Genomic DNA, 23032 nt, shown 5'->3' on the forward strand with positions numbered 1-23032 from the left:
CATTGTGGTCCTTGAAGACGAGACACAAGATGGTGATAATCTTATGAAGACAGAAGCAGTGTCTCCGTTTCTAATTACATCAGCCGTATCCTAATTCAGTCGACGCATCCTTCGAGGGCTGCATTTGAAGACCGTCACAGCAGCTCATTCTGGGACTCGCATTCGTTTTTTGGATCTCATTAGTCAAGATTCAAAAAGCATTAAAGATTTTTTTTTATTTTTGCCCTATGCGGTTATTTGTTTTCACAATCGGCATGATGTACGCTATTTCTGGAGAGAAGAAAATAAATAGATCTCTAAAATCACAGCTGAGCCCTGGGAGTAACCTCAGTGCTCTGATCGAGCTATATAAAACCCACTCTACACCGTTTTGACTGGAACGGCCCAAAGTGGTCAGTGGATATTTTTGGGAGAGGGGAGACATATGACAGCACATCCTACAGCAAGCATTTCTTTCCTCCAAATGAGAAAGGAGAGGAGTGATCCGGTTAAGCCTGTGCTCTTAGCCACTGCAGAGGGAGAAAGATTAAACTCTTATGGCAGGGAGAGAGCAGGCTGCTGCGGAGTATAACACAGATTACCAGCTGGACAGACACAGTGGCACAGGACAACGTGGGTCGGCATAATGCAGTTTGTACTATTAAGACGCAAATATGTCGCAATAGACGGGAACGGTTCGCGTTACAAGCAAAGGTGACGGATTAAAAAGAGACGGGAGAAGAGACATTTTCAGGACGGATTGTTCCCGAAAATCGCAATCAGATGTACGTATCGTAAACAATTGACTACAAAGAATCCATACTCTGATCTTATGATAATATCAAGTTCAAAAGAAAAGAGTTTAATATGATATATTTAGCTGTGTGTCAAAGGGTACAAATTTTATAATAAAAAAAATAAGGATTTAAAGTTAATTATCTGGAAGACTTTATGCTCTGTATTTATTATTTTTTAAATCTATAGATCAGTATTATTTGAAATAAATGTAAGTTTTGATATTTAGCATAATTCTCAAAGACTGAAAAATGAGAAAATGTGAAATTGTGTCATAAAAATCTTTCCACCAGAAGGCTCCTGAGCTGAATCTTTAGCCGACATGAATGAGACTCTCCTCTAGCTCTCCTTTTGTGAAACCACTGAGTGGACTCATCGTGGTCATAATCAGGTATTAGTGTTTAAGTTACTCTCTGCATGCAAACACTCAGGTTAGGAATGTGTGACCAGTCCGCTCAAACAAGAAACAGCAGAAATCAAAAAGCATGCAGAACTCACTTCATGACGAGGATGTATCCAGCATACATGAGCACCAGTATCAAACTCTCCCACCTGATGAGGAGAAAAGACCAGATGATTGGTACAATGACAATGAATTCAGGTTCCTCGCCTACTTTGGGAGCAACGCAATTAAGACAACAGCTGGTACTGCCACGGCTATTTATTTTCCAAAAGTTGCATTGTCTAGCTTTTAAATAGGGACACAATAACTTACCAAACTATCTTCTCGTCGTAGATGAACTGAAAAAAAAGAGTAACATTTCTGTTAGATTAGAAGAAGAAAACAAACATAAAAAAAGGATAGGTTGGTGTTTATTAATAAGTGTACGTGGTTCAACTTACTGCAATTAAAGCCAAAACAGAAAGGATGTAGTAGAAGGAATCCCTGAAAACCGCCCACCAGGTCAGAATCACCACCTGATTTCACAGGGAACAGTGCAACTGTGTATTACGGTTCTGTGAAGCATTTTAAGGTCATACATATGGCACTGCACTCAATATGTTCATTTCACTAGATAGAAAGAGCTCAGAGAAGAAACAGATTCATAAACCCTTTACGCCTCCGGAGTTTGCTTCTCCATTTCTACTGAAACCATTTCTGAGAAAGCTAACTGAGGCAGATGGCTTTGTTTCCCCTCAGCAAAAACACTTCTGCCACACATGTGCTGCTCTGCAGTCTATAAATAAACAGAAAGATGCAGCCAGAGCAGTAAGTCACTCCCTCTAACACACACACACACACACACACACACACACACCTGTCCAGCAAAGATCCCGCAGACACCAATGATGCAAAGGATGTTGAAGACTGCTGAGCCAACAATGGTCCCCACCCCCACATCGCCGTGGGTGATGAAGACACCTGCACACAGGGAGAGGCAGCCAATCAGAATCAGCGGTGACACCAACCATCTGGGGATGTCTGCACATACTGCACGTGTGTGCGTGCGTGTGTGTGTGCAACTCTACCAATGACAGATGCAAAAAGCTCTGGTGCAGAACTGCCAGCTGCCATGAAGGTGGCTCCTGCAACATCTTCACTCAGATCTAGTTTCTGCAGGAATAAAAGCAAAGACGTGTGGTTTACGCAGACACAACCAGTATTCTGGGAATGTTTACTTATGAACTTATGAACTGGAAGGCTCCAACTCCAAAGTACCTCACAGATCTTCTCCAGCGCTGTCACAAAGTATTCGTCACACGTTATGGCTAGGGCCAGAAACATGTAGAGGGCCTAGAGACAGAAAGAGGAGAGTTACATTTGAAATGTTTAATGTGGGTGTCAAGGGCAAGATGATGTGGGGAGAGTGTGTGTGTGTGTGTGTGTGTGTGTATAAACACATCCTTTATCAGCAGAAACTAGTGGTGTTAATAGAGCCTTGGCAGAGCAAGATATTCTCCAGCTAAAGGGCGAGTGAAGGGGAATCTCAAAAGCACAGTGCCCAATTAAAATAGGGCCTGCATTCAAATCTAATGTCAGTCAGTGACAAGCAGTTCTTACAATTTGAAAAATCTACAGGATCTGTCAGGATTGGTGTGAGGGAGGAGGGGTGGTGGGGGGGGGGGCAGCCTATTTCAGTAGCTGAGGCAAGATCTATAAATTATAGATCAGCAGTGACATCACTATGGCCCGGTAGCCCCAGGAGCAGTGCTCTGCTCTATGCTATCCACAGGGGGCAGTGCAGGACTGCAGTAAGATCAGACCCCCCACACATTTTATATTATACCTCTCAGTAGTGAAGCCAGGACAATAACAATTCATATTTCACAAAGCTGAAGACATGTGTACTGGACTGACGCTCAAATTGTACCAGAAATAAGACAATTCATGCCTTGGACGTTAAGATTTCTATACTCAAGGATCATTTTCTCCAACCTCACAAGATAAACCAAACTTCGGCAGAACTTGAAAACCATTAGTCATCGTGATAATGTTGGTGTACTTCAACTTTCATTGAGGTTTAGAAAGATGAGCTGCTACTAAAGTATAGGCAGGACCTCTGCTAATGTAATATATGTGATGAGAAAAAGCTACAGTTCTCACTTACCTCTGCTGAAAGTTTCAGCTATATTCAATATGAGGATATACTATATACGAGTCTGACTTGCAGTGAGGCATTGCAACAAGAACATTAGTTATAAACTAAAAAGATGGTTGGAAAATATATTCTTTAATCCAACAAAGTAACACATTATTAAAAATGTCACCAAATTTCCGTTTATGTCCAATTCATGTTGGTCTCTGGTCAATGGTTTCCAGGTGGGATGGGGAGAAAATCAAGAGGGAGAGCCTCATGAACGCCATATTTTTTTAAATCCTGCCTACAAAGCTCAGAGTTGTATTTGACTAAAACGAAACTTTGTAAAGCCAGTTAAATCCAGCATGAAGAGCAATACCTCCTGCTGAATAATACTTAAGAACTCTATTGAACTCCACAGGTGGCTTTATGTCAAGTCAGTGGAGCTTAGCATGACTGAATGTAGACAAAAATAGTTTTCCATGTGGAGAAGCAGCTCATACAGTATGAATAATGGGCATATGCCTGTCCTTATTTCCTGTCCCGTACCTGTATTCATCAAGAAACCCAGCATTGTTGAATGAATCATTCTTAAATTGAAACTAAAAATACTTCGAACCTCAGAGTGGCACTACCGCATTAATGGGGCTTTCCATATCACACGCACCTGAGTTGAAGCTCTCCTTTGAGAGTCATCATGGATTTACGACACTCACAACCGTAAAATGCAATTAACGAGATCATGTAGTTTTGCAGCTGTTCCGATGTGCAATACATTCAACAGACTGCACGGCTAATATCCGATGGTTTTAAATCAAGCGCTACATTTGCTACCAGGCCCTTTTTTGTTTACTATATTATACACCCTATTAATGCGGTTGCTCCTTAGCAAGAATAACTTAGGAGATATGTGATAAACATACTTGCTTAGCTATCCCCAGAGTGTTCGGTTTCATATCCCACTGCATTCCTCAGCACAGCATCACACCTCCACACCCAAAGTTCTACTGAACTCACATCCTCTGTCTTCCCTATACATCTTCCTCACATCTGCATGCAGTTTACTAGTTATTTTTGCACAAAAATAGATGCATGATAGGATCATTGTATAATCATTTGAGCATTAAAAAGCTCCTCTGTGGCATGTTTACTATGTGGCTAAGCAATAAGTCCAGCCTTACCTTCCAGGCTTAAAAAAATAAATAAAGTGAAAAGCTTCTAGATTCCATGTGCAACCAGCTGAGCTCTACTGATGTGAAGATGCAGGTGTAGCAGGTTTCAAAAAAAATAATAAAGTCATCTTACCGCCATGATGTGGAGCGCGACGGCCCCACTCTTGCGTTCATCGCTGGTGAAAATGTCCTGGGGGAACTCGTGTATTGCTGAGGAGAGAGGAAATGTCACAGTCACCACACATCAGCAGCATAACAGCAAGGTAAACGTCCCCCAGCCACCCAGAAAGGGCTGCGTGACTTCATGATGGGTGGCTGTCTCAGGAGGAGCAGACCTGGGGTGCCCTGTTGGCTCAGCGGGCTTACACCGAATTAGTTTGCTTGTGATACGTATCAGAGTGTCATTCCGTCTCCTCTTGTTCCAGCTCTTCCCACTGGATCAAATAATACAGCAGACATGTCTTGGATACCAAAAAACAGGACACCACAGCCAGAAAGGGTCAAATGCAAATCAAGGGCTTTGAATTCCACCCCCAAAAAGGATTGAAATGGCTCTTAACACTCAAAAAAGTCGACAATCACATCTCAAAAACTGATGTAAAAGCCTGGGCTATATTAAGAACCTGCAGTCATCCAGAATTGAAGCAGGCAGGCAGAAAAGAAAAAAAACCTCCCATGCTGAGGACTTATCATCCATCATCAGAGCTCCAGCTGGAACACAGCGTGATCGTGGTACCACCATACGGCCCACATCTCTGAGAGCACATCCGCTCCACAGTGCACCTGGCTGGAGACAGAAGCTGGCCGTCTCCCTGACCGGACCTGGCATCTGTGGAGAACTGTTCTTGTTGGGCCCCCGAGCTGCGGACTCACCCCTCGTCTCTCCTTGAAACAGCCCTGCAACACACCCGCATACCTACAGCCATCTCTAAATTACATTTAGACTTATAGTGCAGGCAATAAACTATCCGAATGAAACCAGAGAGTTTATACAGTGCTCACAATGCATGATGGATTTCAGCATTAATGTTTTTTTTTATTTTTTTATTGTTACCGTTATGAGGGTTTGTAGTTAACTGTTCTAGCAGTTTTAAATACTCATATTTTTTTACTTTTATTTTGAAGTTTCTGTTTTGGAGGTGCAGCATCTTGAGGCCATGTGTGTCTAGCCCTTAGAGGTCAACTGATAAATATCCAGCCTTCTTGTGTTTTTTTGCACACATTAAATGCCCTTGATAAAAGAAGATTCTTCCAGTCAGCCAACTCGTGCTGCAGAGTTGTTCTTTCTGCCCCCACAATGACGATGCTCACAATGGCAATAATAGCCAGTGTGATGTTTACCATGTTAGATCAGTGTGTTTCACTAATTAGCAGTAAACAGCTGTGTTACTGTCGAGTATTTTCACCTGATGATGGTGCTAGGTGAATAACCAGGGGAAGTCTGGATCAAATTGGTGCACCGACCCACCTTGCTATACCTGGAGCAGGTATAAAAATAAAAAATAATCATTATAAAGTAGATGGGACTCCTTTGCTGTGGCACAACTTGTGCACAGTTCTGTTAAAAAAAATACAAATGCCAAAATGATGTGAAAACAAAATGCTGTAGACTGAGCCAGCCTGAAAATAAAGGAAAGATTTGGGCCCTTGTCGCATATGGACTAGTGAAGTGGAACAGTGCTCACCTGAGACTTCTCACTGCATCTGTCCCAACCTCACCGGTTTTTTTTTTTTTTAATGATATTCAATGGTGTGTACACACGACTGAATCAGCGCAGCATTTGGAACACTGCACAGGAAAATCAAAACACTCCACAGTGTTTAGTCCAAGCCCACTTAATCAACTGCATGATGCATTTCACCCAATTACATCACATATATGGAAATGTGGTACAACACCGTCGCCAGAAATAGCATTGTAGGTTGTTTTTTTTGCTTTTATCCCGCGTCAACTGAGTTTCGGTTTCTCACTGGAGCATTAAGTCTGCCTTCATGACAGTATATGCAACTGATTGGAGGACAAAACATCAATAAAAATATGAGAAATGGCTTCATGACCTTAAATATAATGAGAAACTGGAGAACACCTGGCTGACATTGAAATCTTACAGCAACACCGACTGCAGCAGGCAGCTTTAACACATTTCAATTCTGACAGGTTTATGTGCTGAATGAAACGTGTCTGAAAGCAGACGGCCTCACGCAGCAGCGCCACCGATTTGTCACCTGTGCCCTCATAGGTGACTGAAAACAAACTCCCACTGATACCTCATGGACAACCCCCCACACAAACATACATTAGTCTAGCTGCTGAAGGTTGCCCGTTCCGCCTCTGGAAAACATAAAACCATGGGGGAAAGTATCGGGTATGAATTTCCTGCTGTCCAAGCCTTTTCACCTCCTGCTTCATGTTCAGACGCCAGACCTGCAGGTCTGCCATTAATCAATAATTAAATACCATTGCCATCCATGTTCTTTGGCTACATTGTTCAGCCCCTTGCCACTGTGTACAATCTGGTATGGCTGGGAGCGAGGTCAAAAGTAGGCGATGGCAAACGGTGGATGACAGCAGAGATATGACTGGCAGGCAGGGGTCACCTCCCAGTCCCTGTAAACATTCAAGCAGACAGCATCTACTGGGTTGGTCCGTGTCTCCTCACTGTTTGGAGGTCAAACCGGACGTGAACATGCTTCCACAGCCGTTTCCCACCCAAGGACAGGACAGGACGTACACCCACACACACACACACAGCAGGGACGACAGACAGATTGCTTAAGTGATGCATCCCAAATGAGGCCCATAAATAGAATCATAAACAATATGTGGCTCAGCTGATTTATGCGTCTAGAAGTAAATTGGAGGAGTCATATTTTTATATGTTGTAGATAAGCCTATATTTTCTTGCAGATGTATTAGCTGACGGTTTACTTTTAAATCATTCAAATAATGTATCAAGCAAAAAGGACCAAACATCTGCTGGTTACAGCATCATGAATGCCGAGAGCTAAGGGCTACGACTAACAAGTATTTCAATTGGAATTAAAATGCAGATTATATTCTTGAAATACTGAAAAATTTAAATATATAGAGGCAAAGACGAGCCCCTTCTCGTGTCCCCTAAAGGACCTTATTTTAAAGAAAATGCGTAAAGTAGTCAACGTTTAAATTGTGCAATGAATTACACATGCGGTTTGTCCATTTAAAAAGTCAAGAAAGTCGCAGTTTGTAGTCGGTCTGTCGTAGTATCATTTAGTTTTGTGTGACACCGCTCAGTGAAAGAAATCTCTCGTCTTGGACAATGTACGTCACGGGCATCGTTAGCTTCGCTAGCTAGCTAGCTAGCTGCGTAACTTCGCTGCGTCCCAAATTTAACGCAAGCTTACCTGGCGTGTTTTATCCAGCTGGACCGAGGCAAGTAGTGATGAGTAACATTATTGTTGTTATTATTATATTTAGGACATCCCGGTACAAAAGGCACAGGTGCGCCCGAAAATACCGACATGCCATTTACGCTAATGAACAAACCAATAGTAGCCTACGTGAATATTACAGTACGACGTACTGTGCAATATGGTAGTAACGCCAACGTTCATAACGGTCAGCTCTCTCTTTTCTTCTCTCTCCTTATTTTATAATTTATTTCATGTGTATTTAATTTATTTCTGTTCCTTTCTGAAGTATTATATATAATTGTATACATTTTAAGCTATCCTTTCTATCCAATGTGCCTGTTATGTATACTGAGAGGTGTTAATGACATGTTTTCTATGTTTATATTGTAAATGAACTTTCTCAATAAAGTAAAAAAAAAAAAAAACGGTCAGCTCTGTAACGTCAATACTGCTTCCGTGAAAGTACAAGACTCCACTTAAGTAATATATATACCAAATTAATTCAGACTTAATGAGTCCCACAAATAATCGTTTTGTCACATGAGGTTGGCTCGGGTTACCATGGTTACACGTCTCCAACCAGGTTCACTTCCTGAAAAGCCTCCCACGGGACCTTTTGTTTTGGAAAGGTCCCGTGGTGGTCCGTCAGAGGGGGCGGGGCTTCGTCTCTGCTGTCAGAATAAAGGGTGTTCTGCTTCACCAAGGTTGATTGTACAAAAATAAAAAGCTTAGTTCAAACTTGCATCTATGCTGCCATTCTTGCGTTTGCGTGGGGCTGATGTCTTTGTTGGAGGAGCGAGAGCGTGAACAAGGGATGTTTGGACCAGGAGGCAAAAAAACAAGTCCTCTCCCGAAGCCGAGCTAGAAAATCTATAAATAAACCCTGGATTCTCTGTTTGGACACCTGACTGTGCCGCTTATGCAAGAAATTACTGGCAACACTTTTGTTCATCCGTCTCCCCAACCCCTCCTCTTCTTATCAACCCCAGAAGTAATGACAAGTCCACGCAGAGTCCTCAAAAAAAGTGTTGGCAGCATAAAAACTCCCCTATCCATCCTAATTCAAATTCAGCTCGACATATTGGGCCTAACTCACTCAGGTCGACAGAAGTTATTTCTATTTATTTCTTTTTATTAATAACAATTAAGTGATTTTCACCATTTTGTTATGTTTGCTACAAATATGGCAACCGACAACTACATTTTTAATGTACGATTGGCAGCAATGTTACAATTACTCCATAAAAAAAATGGTTTATTCTTTGTGCTTTGCCTCTTTTAGTTACTAATGAATAAAAATACAAGTTGGGCCAATTCAATACTTATTGTAAAATATTTTGTCATTGGTGTTGCCAACATAGTCCCTTAGGCCTAGTTTCATTTCCTTCTTTGTCTTTGGATTCTTGTTGTGGCACTGCTGCACAATGAGTAACACAAATTAAGTTCAGTTATTTAACACTGAATACATTTTATAAAATATCAAGTCTTGCATATATTGTCTCTACACAGGCCACATAAGTCTTAAATGCAAAAATCTGCTTGGGCAACCTTAATTTATTGAGGTATTAAAGCCAGAGGATACCAACCATTCTTTACATTTGTGCAATTATTATTCCTTAATCTGGTAATATTCCAGATATTATGGTGCCGTTACATAATAGCGCTCAGTATCCGATGCCGTCTGTTGTCCCAGAGATAGGAGGACTGGCAGGACAGTGTGCACAGAGCAGGCCAGTCTCCACTGGTGGCCTGGATTTAAAAAAAATAAAAAAATAAAAAAAGTTGGGCCATGAATGTTTTAAGAGAAAAATACAATGCCATCTCATGTTAAAAAATAGCCCAATGAAATTACGGTGTGAACAAAATGTTTTGGCAGAGTGCCCGGTGCTACCTTCTGTCACGGACCCACAGCCAGGTCATTAACAGAATACAGTGGACACGCCAGTACAGTAGTCAAACAGACTTCAGCGGAGAAGGATTCCTCTGGGTCATTATTAGTTGACTGGATAATTAGTTTGCTTCAGTGTGCAGCATGACTTGACTGCAGTAGATAGATAGATATACTTTATTGATCCCAAGCTGGGAAATTAGAGACATCAGCCAGTCTTGTAAACATGACAACAAAAATCACAAGTGGCTTTAGTGGAAAATCTATGTCACATAGAAACAATAAGTCCTGAAAAGGTCAGGGGCTCGAGTCAACCTAAAACGCACGCGATAATCCTCTTGTTAGGTCGATACTTTCACATGCTCAAACATCACATGTGCAGCTGCTTTCACATGCTCAAAACACATGCAATTTCACCTGCATGAACACACTCGCATACCTATTAGACAGGGGGGGGGGGAGAGAGAGACTGCTGAAAGAGGCCAAGCTGGTGGACCAGAAGCTTCCCCCTGGTTCAATAACCTAAAGGGGAAGCCGCTTTGAGACATATGCATTCAGCTTTGCACAGGAAAAAATAGGTAAACTGCTCCCTCAGGGTGTGGTATGGATCTGCAATAGCAAGCAAATAGAGCTGCTGCGACTACGCGCCTTTAAACCTGGTGATATGTCCTCTCTGTTTTAATTAATAAAAAGGAGCAATAGCCAAAGAAAAGTTCAATTTATGAGGCTGCAAAATCTGAAGCAGAACAGAATGTGAATACATAAAGAGGTCAGGCGCGTTTGAACTGCGCAGCACAGAAAGTGCTCCGTGCAGGTGCTCGTGACTGCGTGGCCGCTCGCCGGCTGCATCGCTCCGCTGTTGGCATGCGAGCGAGAAGCAAAGTGAGGTCAGTTTCCATTATGCACTGCAGCATAATCCCCGCTTGTTTAATTCCCTTTTAAAAAGCCTTCTTCTGGTATTTCCCTGGAGTTGACGAACCTGCATTCACAACGTGGATTGGCTGCCACCCACTGGCAGATTTAGCCCTTGTGTTGCCGCCAAAACGTCCTGCCTGCCCACCCAAAAAAAGACACTCCATCCCCTTGTTTGCCACAAATCCTCCCTCTTGTTCTCACCAACAGACATTCACACCGAATCAACACTGCAAAGCTTTTTGCACTTCCGCATTCGGGCCAGTGTCACCGACGGTTCCCTCCTCACCCGCGGCACTTTTCTAACATGCAACATGTGCACCTCCGGCCTGTGAGCAGATTAGAGCCGTATCTAAAACCACTACAATCCAATCCCGTGGGATTAATTCAAAAGGACAAACCCAGTCATACTAAAACCTTTCGCTTTGTTGTTCACTTCTTTTTGCGCCGCCGCTGCCTCCGTCATCCGCCGGGTTAATCACGCCACTCAAGTGGGAGTGTTTCGATATATTCCCAGCATCTTTATTAAAAGCAAATTATTCCTCCCACAGAAAACATTAGCCACGGTGCTCTGCCCCCCTCTCCAATTTTCTTTGCTCCACAGTTGGCATCCGTCAGTCCCACAAGGGGGAATATGATCTAATATTCTCTATCCCCGAGTAAACCTCAAGTCAAACGGCAGAACACACATCTCTGGTCACACTCCTCAAACAGCCTGAAAGGGCTCGGAAAACAATTTCATTTTGGAAATAAAAAAATAAACAGCCACTACTTGCTAAACAGTTATGTGAAACCTTTTCTCACATGTCATGGGACTGCTACAGGGGAAACACATCTCAAGGTCTACATGTGACCGATGAAAGTATCCAGAAAATATTTAATCAGCCCCTTGCAAAGAGTTTTAAGCCTTTGTAGTTTAAAAGTATTGTAATCCGGCAGGAGAACAACAAACAGTTTGAACAGCACCTGTTTTCTAGGAGTTATTACTGAAAGGCCAATAAATAAAAAAAGCCTTATGATGAATGGCTGCCTTAGCAGCAGAAATCTCAGGACAAGCAAAAATAACATTAGCGCTCCGTGAACCCAGAAAAGGGCTCCCTGGCTGCTCACAGAAAAAAGTGATGAGGAAAAAGCAGAGAGACAAAAGCTGGCAGAGTGCAATCCATGCAGCCCACAAACGGCAGCTTAATTAAACTGAGCTTCAGATGTTGCACACACTCAGCATAAAACCAAAAACCCTCCAATAATAATTCTCATCCCATCGAGCCGGGGTCCATCCGTGGTTAGTGCTTGCCCCCGGAGGCCTGCACACCAGTGCCATTGCCGGTCCGCTGCTGGATCAGCAGTTCTGGACAAACAAACGGATCAGTGATAAAAAAATTTTTTTTAAAACATCTCACTTATTGTGAGAGTCGGGGAAACAATAATTTTTTATTCGGTTCTTGGGAAATACGTAGAGGGTGAACAAGTCTGTCATCACAGAAGAGCATGAACATCCATGACTCATGTTGACTGATGATGTCATCTCATCTCCCTTGTGGGATTTCATGAGCAGTAAAAAGCACCGATAAGTGCAACATGAACAGTAAGTTATTTGTTGCGATTCAGACTGACAGACAAGCGTTTCAAACTTTGCTTGACCTCAAAAGCTTTAGAAAGTTTATGTTGCAATTCCTGAATCTCTACATACAGAGTTGGTGAGTAAGAAGCTGAGCTAAAAAGTAAAGTAATCATGAACCGAATATGAAAAGGTTTCTTTAAATCCTGTCCATTATAAATGTCATTAGAATAGAAGCTTGTGTCTTTTCATCTTACCAAGAAGAACATTTGTTTGCAAGATATTTCTAAAATTAAGTGTCATTTTCAAGATACGTATACAGTGATTTTATTTATTTGGTCCCTAATTTCAACATCAAAGTCTTCAAACATACCAAACTCCACTGAGAACAATTTCATTTTTAACAATCCACTATCAGAGAATTCAGCTTAGAAGTCTAAATTACTGGTTAAAGTGCTGTGTTTGCACTATAATACATATTGTAAAGGCAACATCAAAGGTATATAAAAAAAATAATAAAAAAAAGTCAGAGAGACACTCACATTGCCCACAACTGGTACAAACAGAACAACTGGTCATGTGAGTTGCCTGAAATCTTCATCTATGACTGGATTATTCACAAAACTATGACCCAAAGTACAAAGAGTCATATGATCAGGTCACAGTGGTGCACCACAGGCAGTGGTGGGATCAGAGGAAGGAGCAGAGCCGCCGAGAAATGAGTGGAATGTGTAGTACAATCCGGTGCGGAAGACATTTGAATGAAAAAAAAAAAAAAGGTAATCTGGAGGATTAGGAGGAAAACTTCAAGCACATAATCTTGTCATTTGGTACTCATTTCAGTAGGACCCCACTGTGACATTCAAATGGTCACAATACTGAATGGTTCGATATCTGTGGTGTTAAAAAAAAGGTTTGTTTTTCTTCTTTTAAAAAATATAGAGCAAAAATAGCATGTTACAACAACGATGATTCACTAATCCCCTAAAGGGATTCTGCCTGCTGTGACCGGTAATGAAGTAATAGGCAGTTAGTCCTCACTGGGGCACATGTGATGCTGCAAAAACATTTAAATTACTTCCTAAATTGTCTGCACCCTGGTGTCACCCTCTCTGTGCTAGCCAAGCACAAATTGTAGTATAAATCCCGATATTGAGTTCCACCTTATTTAGCAAAGATAATTATTCTCAAAGTTTACAAATCCGGCTTCAACAAGTCTTCTTACATATGTTTCCACCATATGACTTCAAATGTTTTTGTAACGGTACCAGAATTACATATTTATCATGAAATTATACTAATGAGCCTCCAATGCATGCTCCTTGAATTTGATGTTTTTCTCACTGAGTCATGCAGGATCACAGACGGCTTCAATGAGGTAATTCAAATGACATCTTGCCATTGCATTTCAATCATAATATCATAAAAAAAAACACATAGCCTGATGCAGAAGTCAGCAGTGGAACTGTCAGCACAAAACCCAGTATAATTATAGATAATGCTTTAAGTGTACAGATGCTGTAACATAAATCAATACCTGAGCCTTTTAATAGCCCTTTCAGTGCTTATTGCAGTGCAAGTATTCAAAACTGAGTCAGAATAATAGGAGGTCCAATGAAAGCGGCAGATCAACTCAAACACTCCACAGCTATTGGATGTTACTTTGAGTTTTTATGACATTTATATGGATTGTATTATATATTAATTGCTCTATTTTTTCTATATATTAATAGCTATATTTTCACTATTAATAGCTATATTTTTGCTCTATATTATTTGCTATATTTTTGCTCTATATATGAATTGCTATATTTTGGCTATAAATTGTGCTATTTTATACTGTACTATGGACCTTCCATTGTGTCTGAATAAAGATTATAATAATAATTATTATTATTATTATTATTCATTGGGGCATTCTGAGCCGAGATCAGCATCATTGAAGCTTATTAGAACATAACATATATAGAATACATCCAAAAGGGGAAACTTCTGGCTCTTTAGCTTCTAAATGCTATGTTCACCAGATAGCCGCCAACTCTGTCTGCTATTTGGTGCTGAGCAGGTAGCAGATTGTTTTTTTTGTTCGTTTGTTTTTTCCTCTCTTTCTTTCTTTTCGGGGCATGAAACCAAAACATCCACCTAAAAAAGAAGTTAAAAACTTTGTGGAGGTGAGGAAACCCACAGAGTTGAGAGATAACTCTGTGGATCGACGGTTGATAAGTGCATACCTGGCGCTGAACAGTTCTTCTGCTCCGTATCGTTGTCTGGTACTGAAGCCATTAGCCGTCTTCCCCAGTGTTGGTCCGGATGTCCCTCCACGATCATCCCATGGCCTGCAACACAAACACAAACAGCTCTAGCCAAGTGTGCAAGCACATATTGGAGGTTAATGGGAAAGATGGTCCTAGGAGGCTTTTCTTTTGCCGCAGGGACACCTTAAAACTCCCATTTTGCACATTGTAAAAACAGCAATCAAAACCAACATGGCTGCTCTCGTGCATGTCAATGACCCCAAACATCCATGACCATGATCACGGTCATTAATCCAAATACGGTTGCATTTCTTTAATCCCTTAAAAGTTTTTCATTTGTGTAGATATGACATTTTCATCCGGCGGCAGCCATAACACATGCAGCTGCCGGGGCCATTATGTTTGAGCGGCGGGAGAGCGAGGAGGAGGAGCGTACAAGTTTCATTTTTCATTAAACTGCACTTAAGCCTTCCATAATGAGGACATACAAACGGCCGTACCAAATCTATTATGTGAAATCAGTAACAAAGCGGAGTGGCGTTTTGAACAGGAAGTGCGACCACACGAAAAACGCAGTGTTGAATTGACAATGAGGTGCGGCCGGATGATTTAAAAGTATTGCTGTATAGCCAGTTATGAGCAGATCACTAGGAAATACCCCGAGAACAGATGGCCTGTGTTTACTTGTGTACAAGTTGTACAGACTACCGCCCCGCCAGCTTTTGGTTGTAGGTTACACAACGGTCGCGAAAGACTTCGCAACAGTGGACTCGCGTGACCCGTGCGTTTGGAAATGTCTCCATATGATCACTCTCAGGAGGGCAATTTGCCAGTTTAGGCACCGCTTCTCATTTTCTACTCTCCAACCTTCCACGTCAATATTTTTGGTGTACCGACACAGAAATGTCTTCATTAAATGGCTTTTAATCCAGAGCAGTTAGACAGCCTGACGATCAGCAGGCGCTGGGCAAACTGCTGCTTCCCACAGCTCTCCAGAACACAACACCAAACCCTCCAGTCATCAACCTGTTCCTCCTCACTAGTTGGCTCAGTTTCACTCCTCCGTTTGAGTCTATCTGCGCTCACAATAACACATTGTCTACTGTCAGACCAGAGAGGTGGAGAATCGCTTTTGTCATACATAATACAAAAAACAGTCATGCATAGAGCACATGGACTGCATCACATTTACAATTGGACACAGTTGGATGTTTAATATTTTGGGAAAAGTTTGCATGACAATCCATCTAACAATCCAATTTCTCCAGGCTGTCATGGGTAGGATCAGTTGACCACAACTATGAAATCTCATCTTACGTCAGCCTGATGTTTCCTGTAAGATGAATGCATGTGCCTGTGTGTGTGTGTGTGTGTGTGTGTAACCGCATGGGTGGCTCATTGTAGTGCATGCTTCCTGCCACGCATCTGAAAGGAAGAACAATAAAAAGGCGTGATTCTGGAGGGGCTTCGAGGCAGACTTGGAGAAAGGACAAAGATTCCATCAGTTTGAAAAGCAGGTTTCAGACGGCGTTAAGGCTTTACCTAAAATGTCTAAACACGCTTTCGTAACAGTAAGATGGAGCCAAGAACTGAGGATTGGTCGCTGAGCAATTTAACTAAAGTTTCCCTGAACTTTCCCCTTAACTGCCAAATCGGAAGCTGCAATTCGGGAGCCAACATTCGCCAACCAAATGTGGCGATCTCAAATTTCCATGGAGGGAGTTCCACACTGAGCTGATATGTATCAGACGCCAATAATTTGGCATTTTTTAAGCATGGTTGTGTTGTATCCCCACAGAGCAGAAACGCTGCAAAAGGCAGCCACCATAATTGCAGACTCTGTGCAATGACAGTTGAAATGCACTCCAGAAGCACCTGTGTTATTGTTGGTCTAACATTGCAAGCTTGAACCTGCGCTGCCTGCATTTAAGCATTAAAGATGCCTACACAGCCAAAGCTAAACCCCCACTAGCCAACTCTGGTCATAATGTTCATTTAATTCCCTCCCACAAGTCCCTACTTAAAGGCAGTAAACAAAATGTACATGTCCGGGACAATGACGGCATGAAACTCTGAAAGGTTGCTTTTCTTGTACCGACTGGGAACAGTTATTTATAATAAAAAATGTCAGAACTCAGGAGATGAAAACCTTGTACGCAAACCAACCCTATACCCCAAAGGCGTTTAAAAAATGCATAGTGGGGACCTTGTGAAAAAAGTAAAGTCGGGAGCAAAGAGGAGCCATTTTAAACTCACTGCTCATCAATAACCACTAAAAAATTCACCAAGAGATTCTGTGACGAGCATCGTCCCAGCTGAAAAGTCTGACCTGCCGCCTTATCTACCAGAAGTCTTCAGACTTGCAGCTAAAAGAAATTCCTAAAGGAAGCACATTGAAAGGAAAGTTGCTTTGGCTCCAGCTATAAATGTTTGGAGAAAATCAGTAGTAGTAGCTTTGGTAACCCATCTGTGTTATTGAAGCCAAAACTCGTCTGACTCATGCAGACTGCATGATTAAAAAATAATCATTTTTAGCTTTATACATTCAATTCTTTAGCTGCTCGTCACAGTAATACATTTAAATAAGAGATCATTTGGGGGTCTGTGAAGTCGGGATACACATGCACCTTAAAAAAAGGTATAGCCGATAAGCACATCTTATACCTGTTCTAACTGCAGTTACATTAAACAAGAAAAGTGCTTAATTGGGTTAAAAAGCCTATAAGCACAATTCTAGTAAAGACTCTACAGAGACACAGCAGGAATGCCATCCTCCAGCGCTGTCCAATCAGCTCTGCAGGGTGAAGGACCAAGGACACTCATCTGTCAATCTTTCTGTGCAGCCAAGATGCTCTCCTTATAAGAGTATTCAACTTCCTGTTGCTGAACCCCGACCATCACTGTGAGCCCACAAAGCTGAGCCCTGCCCTGCTTCTCAAAACACCGGTTTCCACCTGCTCCCCCCATGTGCAGCTCCATCACACGCAGGCCCATCAGCATGCACGACAGCATGCAGTGCCCCACCCCTCTTCGTGGAGATTTAACCCAGGAGTAGTACATCAAATCCCATCCATCTGGACCATTCAGCGCATCAACACCCACCCCCCCCTACACTACTATCAATCAAATGGGCAGCGAACACGTGGCACAGGTTTTGGTGACATGACAAATGCGTGTTTGCCCGTTGTTGATGGATGAGAGATGATAGCTATTCAATTATCTGATTATGGTGAGCTTTGGGCCTCGTGGGTGCAAAGGGGATTTTGGGTTCCCTCTCATTAAACACTTCTCTTGCATGTCACCTTGAAATGCCCCCACCGCCGCCGCCATGGTCAAACAGACTGACACTCACGAGAGATGCCTTCTGTCAAATACCCCCAAATGACAGTCACTGTGCGGGTCAGGCAAACTTGATTAAATGAAAAAAAAAAAAAAAAAAGGCAAGCCATTAGTGACAGAGGGGGGGCTTACTTTGACTCCCAGTGCCTGCCTTTGGAGATAAGAGATTTGCACTCGCCTGTATGATATCATTCCTGAATAATCTTTTAAGCCTCTTGTTGTTTTTTAATGTAATTAATAAAACTCCTGATACATCAGTTGGGGATCGACAGTCAAATAGGAGTTGTGGTGAACACAGCTGCTTAAGTGGTTGCAGATGGACAGATCCCACAACAGGGTCTGGGGTTTAGGGTCAGAAGCCCTCTCGTCTCCCATTCCCACATGCAATCATTTCTTATTTAAAGCCGAGCAGCGAGTCCCCCCCTTGATTCAATCTCGGCCCTGCACAGTTTCACCAATGCCCTTGGTAAGAACAGCACTCTGCTCGGGATGTGTTTCCGTCTAGTTAACCTCTGAACCCAGTGGTGTTGTGTCACATATCATTCTTCACCAGCAAAATGTCAAGGTTGCTCGTTGGATTGCATAACTGGATGGCGAGGCTGTGTGGGATGCTCTGCGTGTCAGTGTTTGCACGGGCCTGAGGTAAGAGTTTTGACGTGTGCGTGCGTGCGTGCGTGCGCGTGCTTGCCTGCCTGCATGGGGGGAATCGCACGATTTATCGGCCATCCAAGTGTCGTTCGCTCTGCGTACACCTCGCGCATCAATGAATACTGTAACGTTGACCGGGCGAACGCATCCGAGTCCCCCCCCCCCCCCCCCCGCCCCCTTCCCCTAAAATGATCGTCAGTGGTCTCTGCGTGGAAATCAGCATCCCTCGATGGCCACGGGGAACCTGAAAGCGTGATGATGCTGGAGCGTGATCGAGGTGATCCAGTGTGTGCGACGGTGCGTGAAGCCCCGCGCCAGACGCGATGATGCCGGCACTAACCAACCACCCTGAGCTCCGCTGTGGTGTGACCGACGATGTGCCTGGCGCCAAAAGGAGAAAATAAATAAATAAATAATAAAAAATATGAAGAAAAAGGTCAAGCGCCAAACAAACTAGGGGGAAAAAATGTGATCGCTCTGGGATCGGTTAACTGGGATCGTTGCGTGCATGCGGAGCGTGAGGTGTGCGCCGCGCGTCTGCCGTGATGATGAGCTTCTCAAATTAAAAATGTGCCGCTGCCACGGCGCGCACACTGCGGCATATACACGGACAGACAGACGCGTGTTTCCAACATTGAGGTGAAAGAAAAATAACCTGACAGTAACGTGACTTTTTCTACAGGGGGTGCTGCACAAAAAAATGTAAATCCTGGGTCATTTACTGCATTTTAATAGAAACTACACACACGTCACACACACACACTAGAAACCCACAATCAGGAGGCATCGCATGCGCATTTTGGACCTTGCTCCTGTGTGAACACGCTCGCGCATATAACGCTCGGATCTCGTGCCCTTGCCGTGTGCGCGTGCAGGCCCCGTCGGTTCCTTTTGATGTTCGATGCTCCGGAATTACAATGAGCCGGACTTGTGTGCGCGTGGGTGCATGATTTCACTGCAGATTTCGAAACCGCTCCGCTCCGTCCAGCTCCCCCGTGCACCGGTGCATCTCAGCAGTGCCCCCCCTCTCCCCTCCTCCCCCCCTCACACACACACACACACACACACACACACACACACACACACACACACACACACACACACACACACACACACACACACACACACACACACACACACACACACACACACACACACACACACACACACACACACACACACACACACACACACCACCACTTACCTGTCTTGGTCAACAGCGCCGACATGCCCCACGCCACGAAGAGGACACTGCAGATAAAGCACACCTGGACGAAAAGCATCTCCCTCCTCTTGCGAACTTTAAATATCTTGGCGATTATTGTCTTTTTGGACGCGCTCACGGTGTCGGTGTCGTCCCGCTCCATGCTTCGCAGCTCGGCCGGCGGCCACTTTCTTTTTTTTTTTTTTTCTTTTCGTCCTTGAAAGCCGAACCAAACTGCCGCCCCGCTCGCCTCTTTTTTTCCTACACGCAACACAGCCGGGATGTGGTCCTCATTTCAAGCCGTCCAGGACGCAGATGGAAGAGTACTGAAGCGGACAGTTTCCCCTCCAACCCCCCCTGCCTTCCGCCGTGAAAAGAAGATGCCTTTTTAGCTGCTGGGACTGGTAGGCTGGGCAATGACACGGCGGTCAAATTCCGATAAAGGTCCCCCCCCCAAAAAAAATAAGCAAATCAAATCAAATCAGCAGCGCTTCCGATTTCAGACTCTGCACAATGGTGGCTATCGGACGGGCACCCATCGCAACGTGTATCCTTGTCCCGTGGAGAGAGAGAGAGAGAGAGAGGGGGGGAGAGAGAGAGAAAAAAAATAGAGCCATCAGCTGCAATATCCTCGCAACGTGTAGTTTGTGTTTGGCATAAAAATGCGTCAGCGTGCGGCCACAGACGTGGAGTCGCTCAGCTGCGCCGCGTCGCCAACTCCACGCACCTGCGTCCGTTAAGTGAAAGCAATCTGTGTGCTCATCAAGGTTAATTGTTGTGTTCGGCCGGCAGTCGTGTGCAGCTCTCCTCGGCTCGGGCGCCTCCCCCCCACCACCACCACCACCACCACCCTCCCCCCCCTTTTTTCACACGAGTTCCTCCTCAGTGCAGGAAAGCCGTGCTGAATGAGAGAGAGGACCGCCAAGCTGCCCTCCTCGCCTATACGCGCCCTTCAATGAGACCGGGTCCCTTTAACTTTCCCGAGGACTGCTTGTGCAAACAGCCAGGGAGAGGGGAAACAAAAAAAAAATCCTATCCACGCTGACACCAACGCACAGCTGCTCATCGATCACCCCGGGTATATCCCGACATCGTTCACGTTTACACAAACAGGTTGGATTTGTGCGATGAGGCAAGCCCCGTATCACGCCGCTCCAAACAACTCCGCCGTGTTATGAAACCAAATCCAATATCTTTCTGGGTTCTGAGCACAGCCCCTTTAATAACTGGCCTCCAAAGTCACCTGCTTTCCTCGTTTTGATATTATGCTGAATAATTGAGGTTATAGATCTTCAGGCTCATGGGCATCAGGCTGCCCCCTTTCTAAATGCACAACCGTGAAATCATTTCTCATTGCCCTTAAGGTTTTTTTTTCTTTTCTTTTTGTTGTTGCCAAGTTTATAATGGCTTCAGAAAATGGCTTCACACAAACAGAGCTGTAAGACCTCCACATACTAGAAATGACTAATGTAATGGGGACCTCTGTGTCACTGTGGCAGTTGTAAATTAAACGTGGGTAAAATATGTCCTGCAGTCAGTGATCATAAGGCAACCAATTACTAGTATAGAGAGATAGAGAGAGAGAAAAGAAATCTGCAGTGTATTGAGAAAAGGCATTCCTATGAAAGAGCCTCACTTTTATGTGTCATGAATTTTCCTACGAATGTGTATGTCAGCTTAAAATGCTGAGTGGAACTGCCTCCGCTACACCCCTAATTAGTGTTTGGTAGTTGGCAGCCCTGCAAATGTGTCACCCAGCAGGCCAACTCAGGACGCGGTGGACTCCATGTGATCGGTGAAGCTCAGGTGTCGTCGCTCACCTGTTATCTGTGACTTCACAGGGGAATAATTGGACAGTTTCATTCCCTGGACTCAGAAAAAGTACATTCTAAGGGAAGATCAATAAGTGAATGGACATTACACTTGGATATAGTTATGCCAGTTATAATGCTATGGTAATTTGATGTTGCAGTTAGGAATAGTATCTCTTTTGTTCATTGTTCTTGCCCTGCGTTTCATTGTACTTCCCCTGTGTAATAAATGATCCTTGAATCCTTGAACAACACACAGAAGAGATATTGTTTTGTTTGAAAAGCACAATTTGCAGAAGTGTTGGTGAGAAAAAGACTTCTAATGCGGATCTCCTCTGTTATCAGCAAGCTGTACTTCTGCTGCTCCCAATGAAGTCTCCTCCCCATTACTGGACTTTTAATAATCTCATTTAGTAGCTCAATCGTTTAACAGCAGATTTCCCGGTTGCAACAACGTTAAATTCCACATCTTAGGAAAAACGCTGATTCCGCTATTAGAGAATTACCGAGGGTTAGGTGAGAAGATTTATACCACTGTTGTGTCTGTCACTTTAAATATAAGGCTAGCCTCAGGAGTCCCTTAGCTTAGCTTAACATAAAGACTGGAAATAGGGGGAAGCGGCTAGCTCTGCCTGAAGGTAATGAAAGCTTATTTGATGAGACAATTTGTGCTATTGCGTGGTCACGTTCTGCACTATTGTGTTTTTTTAGTATGACATCTTTATTCTTTCTTCAACACGGGTAAGCATATAACAGCACACACAAGTGTTGGGGGACTTGTGAGTCTTGAGAAGCTGCTCTCGCTGCCTCCAGGCCTGCTGGGGGTCACCTTAACTGTCCATCCACACACACACACACACACACACACACACAGGTTGACAAGGCTGAAACAGCTTGTCAGCTTTCGCATGCCCACTTAAGCAAAAAAACTGAGCAGCATGTAAGGGTCAAAGGCCTCACACTCCGACGCAATCTCCCACAGACCCGAGGTTACGTAACATGGGGGCTGTCCCTGACGGTACAGTACGAGGCAGACCTCCAAATGCGTTGCCCGCCATCTCTGAGCATCCAAGACTTTGTGTGAAGGCTGCTAGTTAGGCGTTGCAGGTTATTAGTCGGGGCTTTCTGAATCTCGCGCCAGGTCTTGTCTTCATCCAGCAGCTTGGGTCTTCTGCACACACACACACACACACACAGACACAGACACAGACGTACACATCAACATGTGTCGCCCATGCCAAGGGATTAGTTCCCTCCGGGCCCCTGCCCACACAGCAGGCAGGCAATTGGGAGGCAGTGCCAGGGCCTGCTTACAGAGATTTAGCCACTGCTTTACACTCCCTGGCTTGGTCAAACATACATACATGGCCTCCTTTGCCTCCCGTGAATGGCCGCTGATCTGCAGCGGAGGCGACGAAGCGTGTGCGAACTGAAGCTCCGGCTGCCGGGAGACGGCGAGAGATCGGCTCTGCAGGAGCCTTTCAATGTGGGCAGATGTCAAAAGGGAGCAGTCGGTGCAATGTAAATGTGTTGTTTGATATAAATGCCAAGCGTGTGTC

General features: G+C 43.8%; 1 protein-coding gene across 2 annotated transcripts in view; it reads right to left on the reverse strand.

Annotated features, from left to right (window-relative positions):
- slc24a4b (solute carrier family 24 member 4b) overlaps window positions 1-20224 on the reverse strand; it is a 29442-nt gene extending 9218 nt beyond the window's left edge. Inside the window, exons 1-9 of one of the 2 annotated variants that reach the window (XM_084030401.1) lie at window positions 19663-20224; window positions 14448-14552; window positions 4599-4675; window positions 2435-2509; window positions 2245-2329; window positions 2034-2137; window positions 1618-1692; window positions 1490-1515; window positions 1273-1326 (exon numbers count right to left, since the gene is read on the reverse strand). In XM_084030401.1, the coding sequence (XP_083886527.1) occupies window positions 1273-1326; window positions 1490-1515; window positions 1618-1692; window positions 2034-2137; window positions 2245-2329; window positions 2435-2509; window positions 4599-4675; window positions 14448-14552; window positions 19663-19825 (764 nt within the window). In that variant the 5' untranslated portion in view covers window positions 19826-20224. The remainder of the gene's footprint in view (window positions 1-1272; window positions 1327-1489; window positions 1516-1617; window positions 1693-2033; window positions 2138-2244; window positions 2330-2434; window positions 2510-4598; window positions 4676-14447; window positions 14553-19662) is intronic. The other variant, XM_084030400.1, reaches the window with a different exon arrangement.
- Window positions 20225-23032: the final 2808 nt, after the last annotated feature.

This window comes from Eutrigla gurnardus, assembly GCF_963514095.1.
Source record: "Eutrigla gurnardus genome assembly, chromosome: 16".
NCBI lineage: Eukaryota > Metazoa > Chordata > Actinopteri > Perciformes > Triglidae > Eutrigla > Eutrigla gurnardus.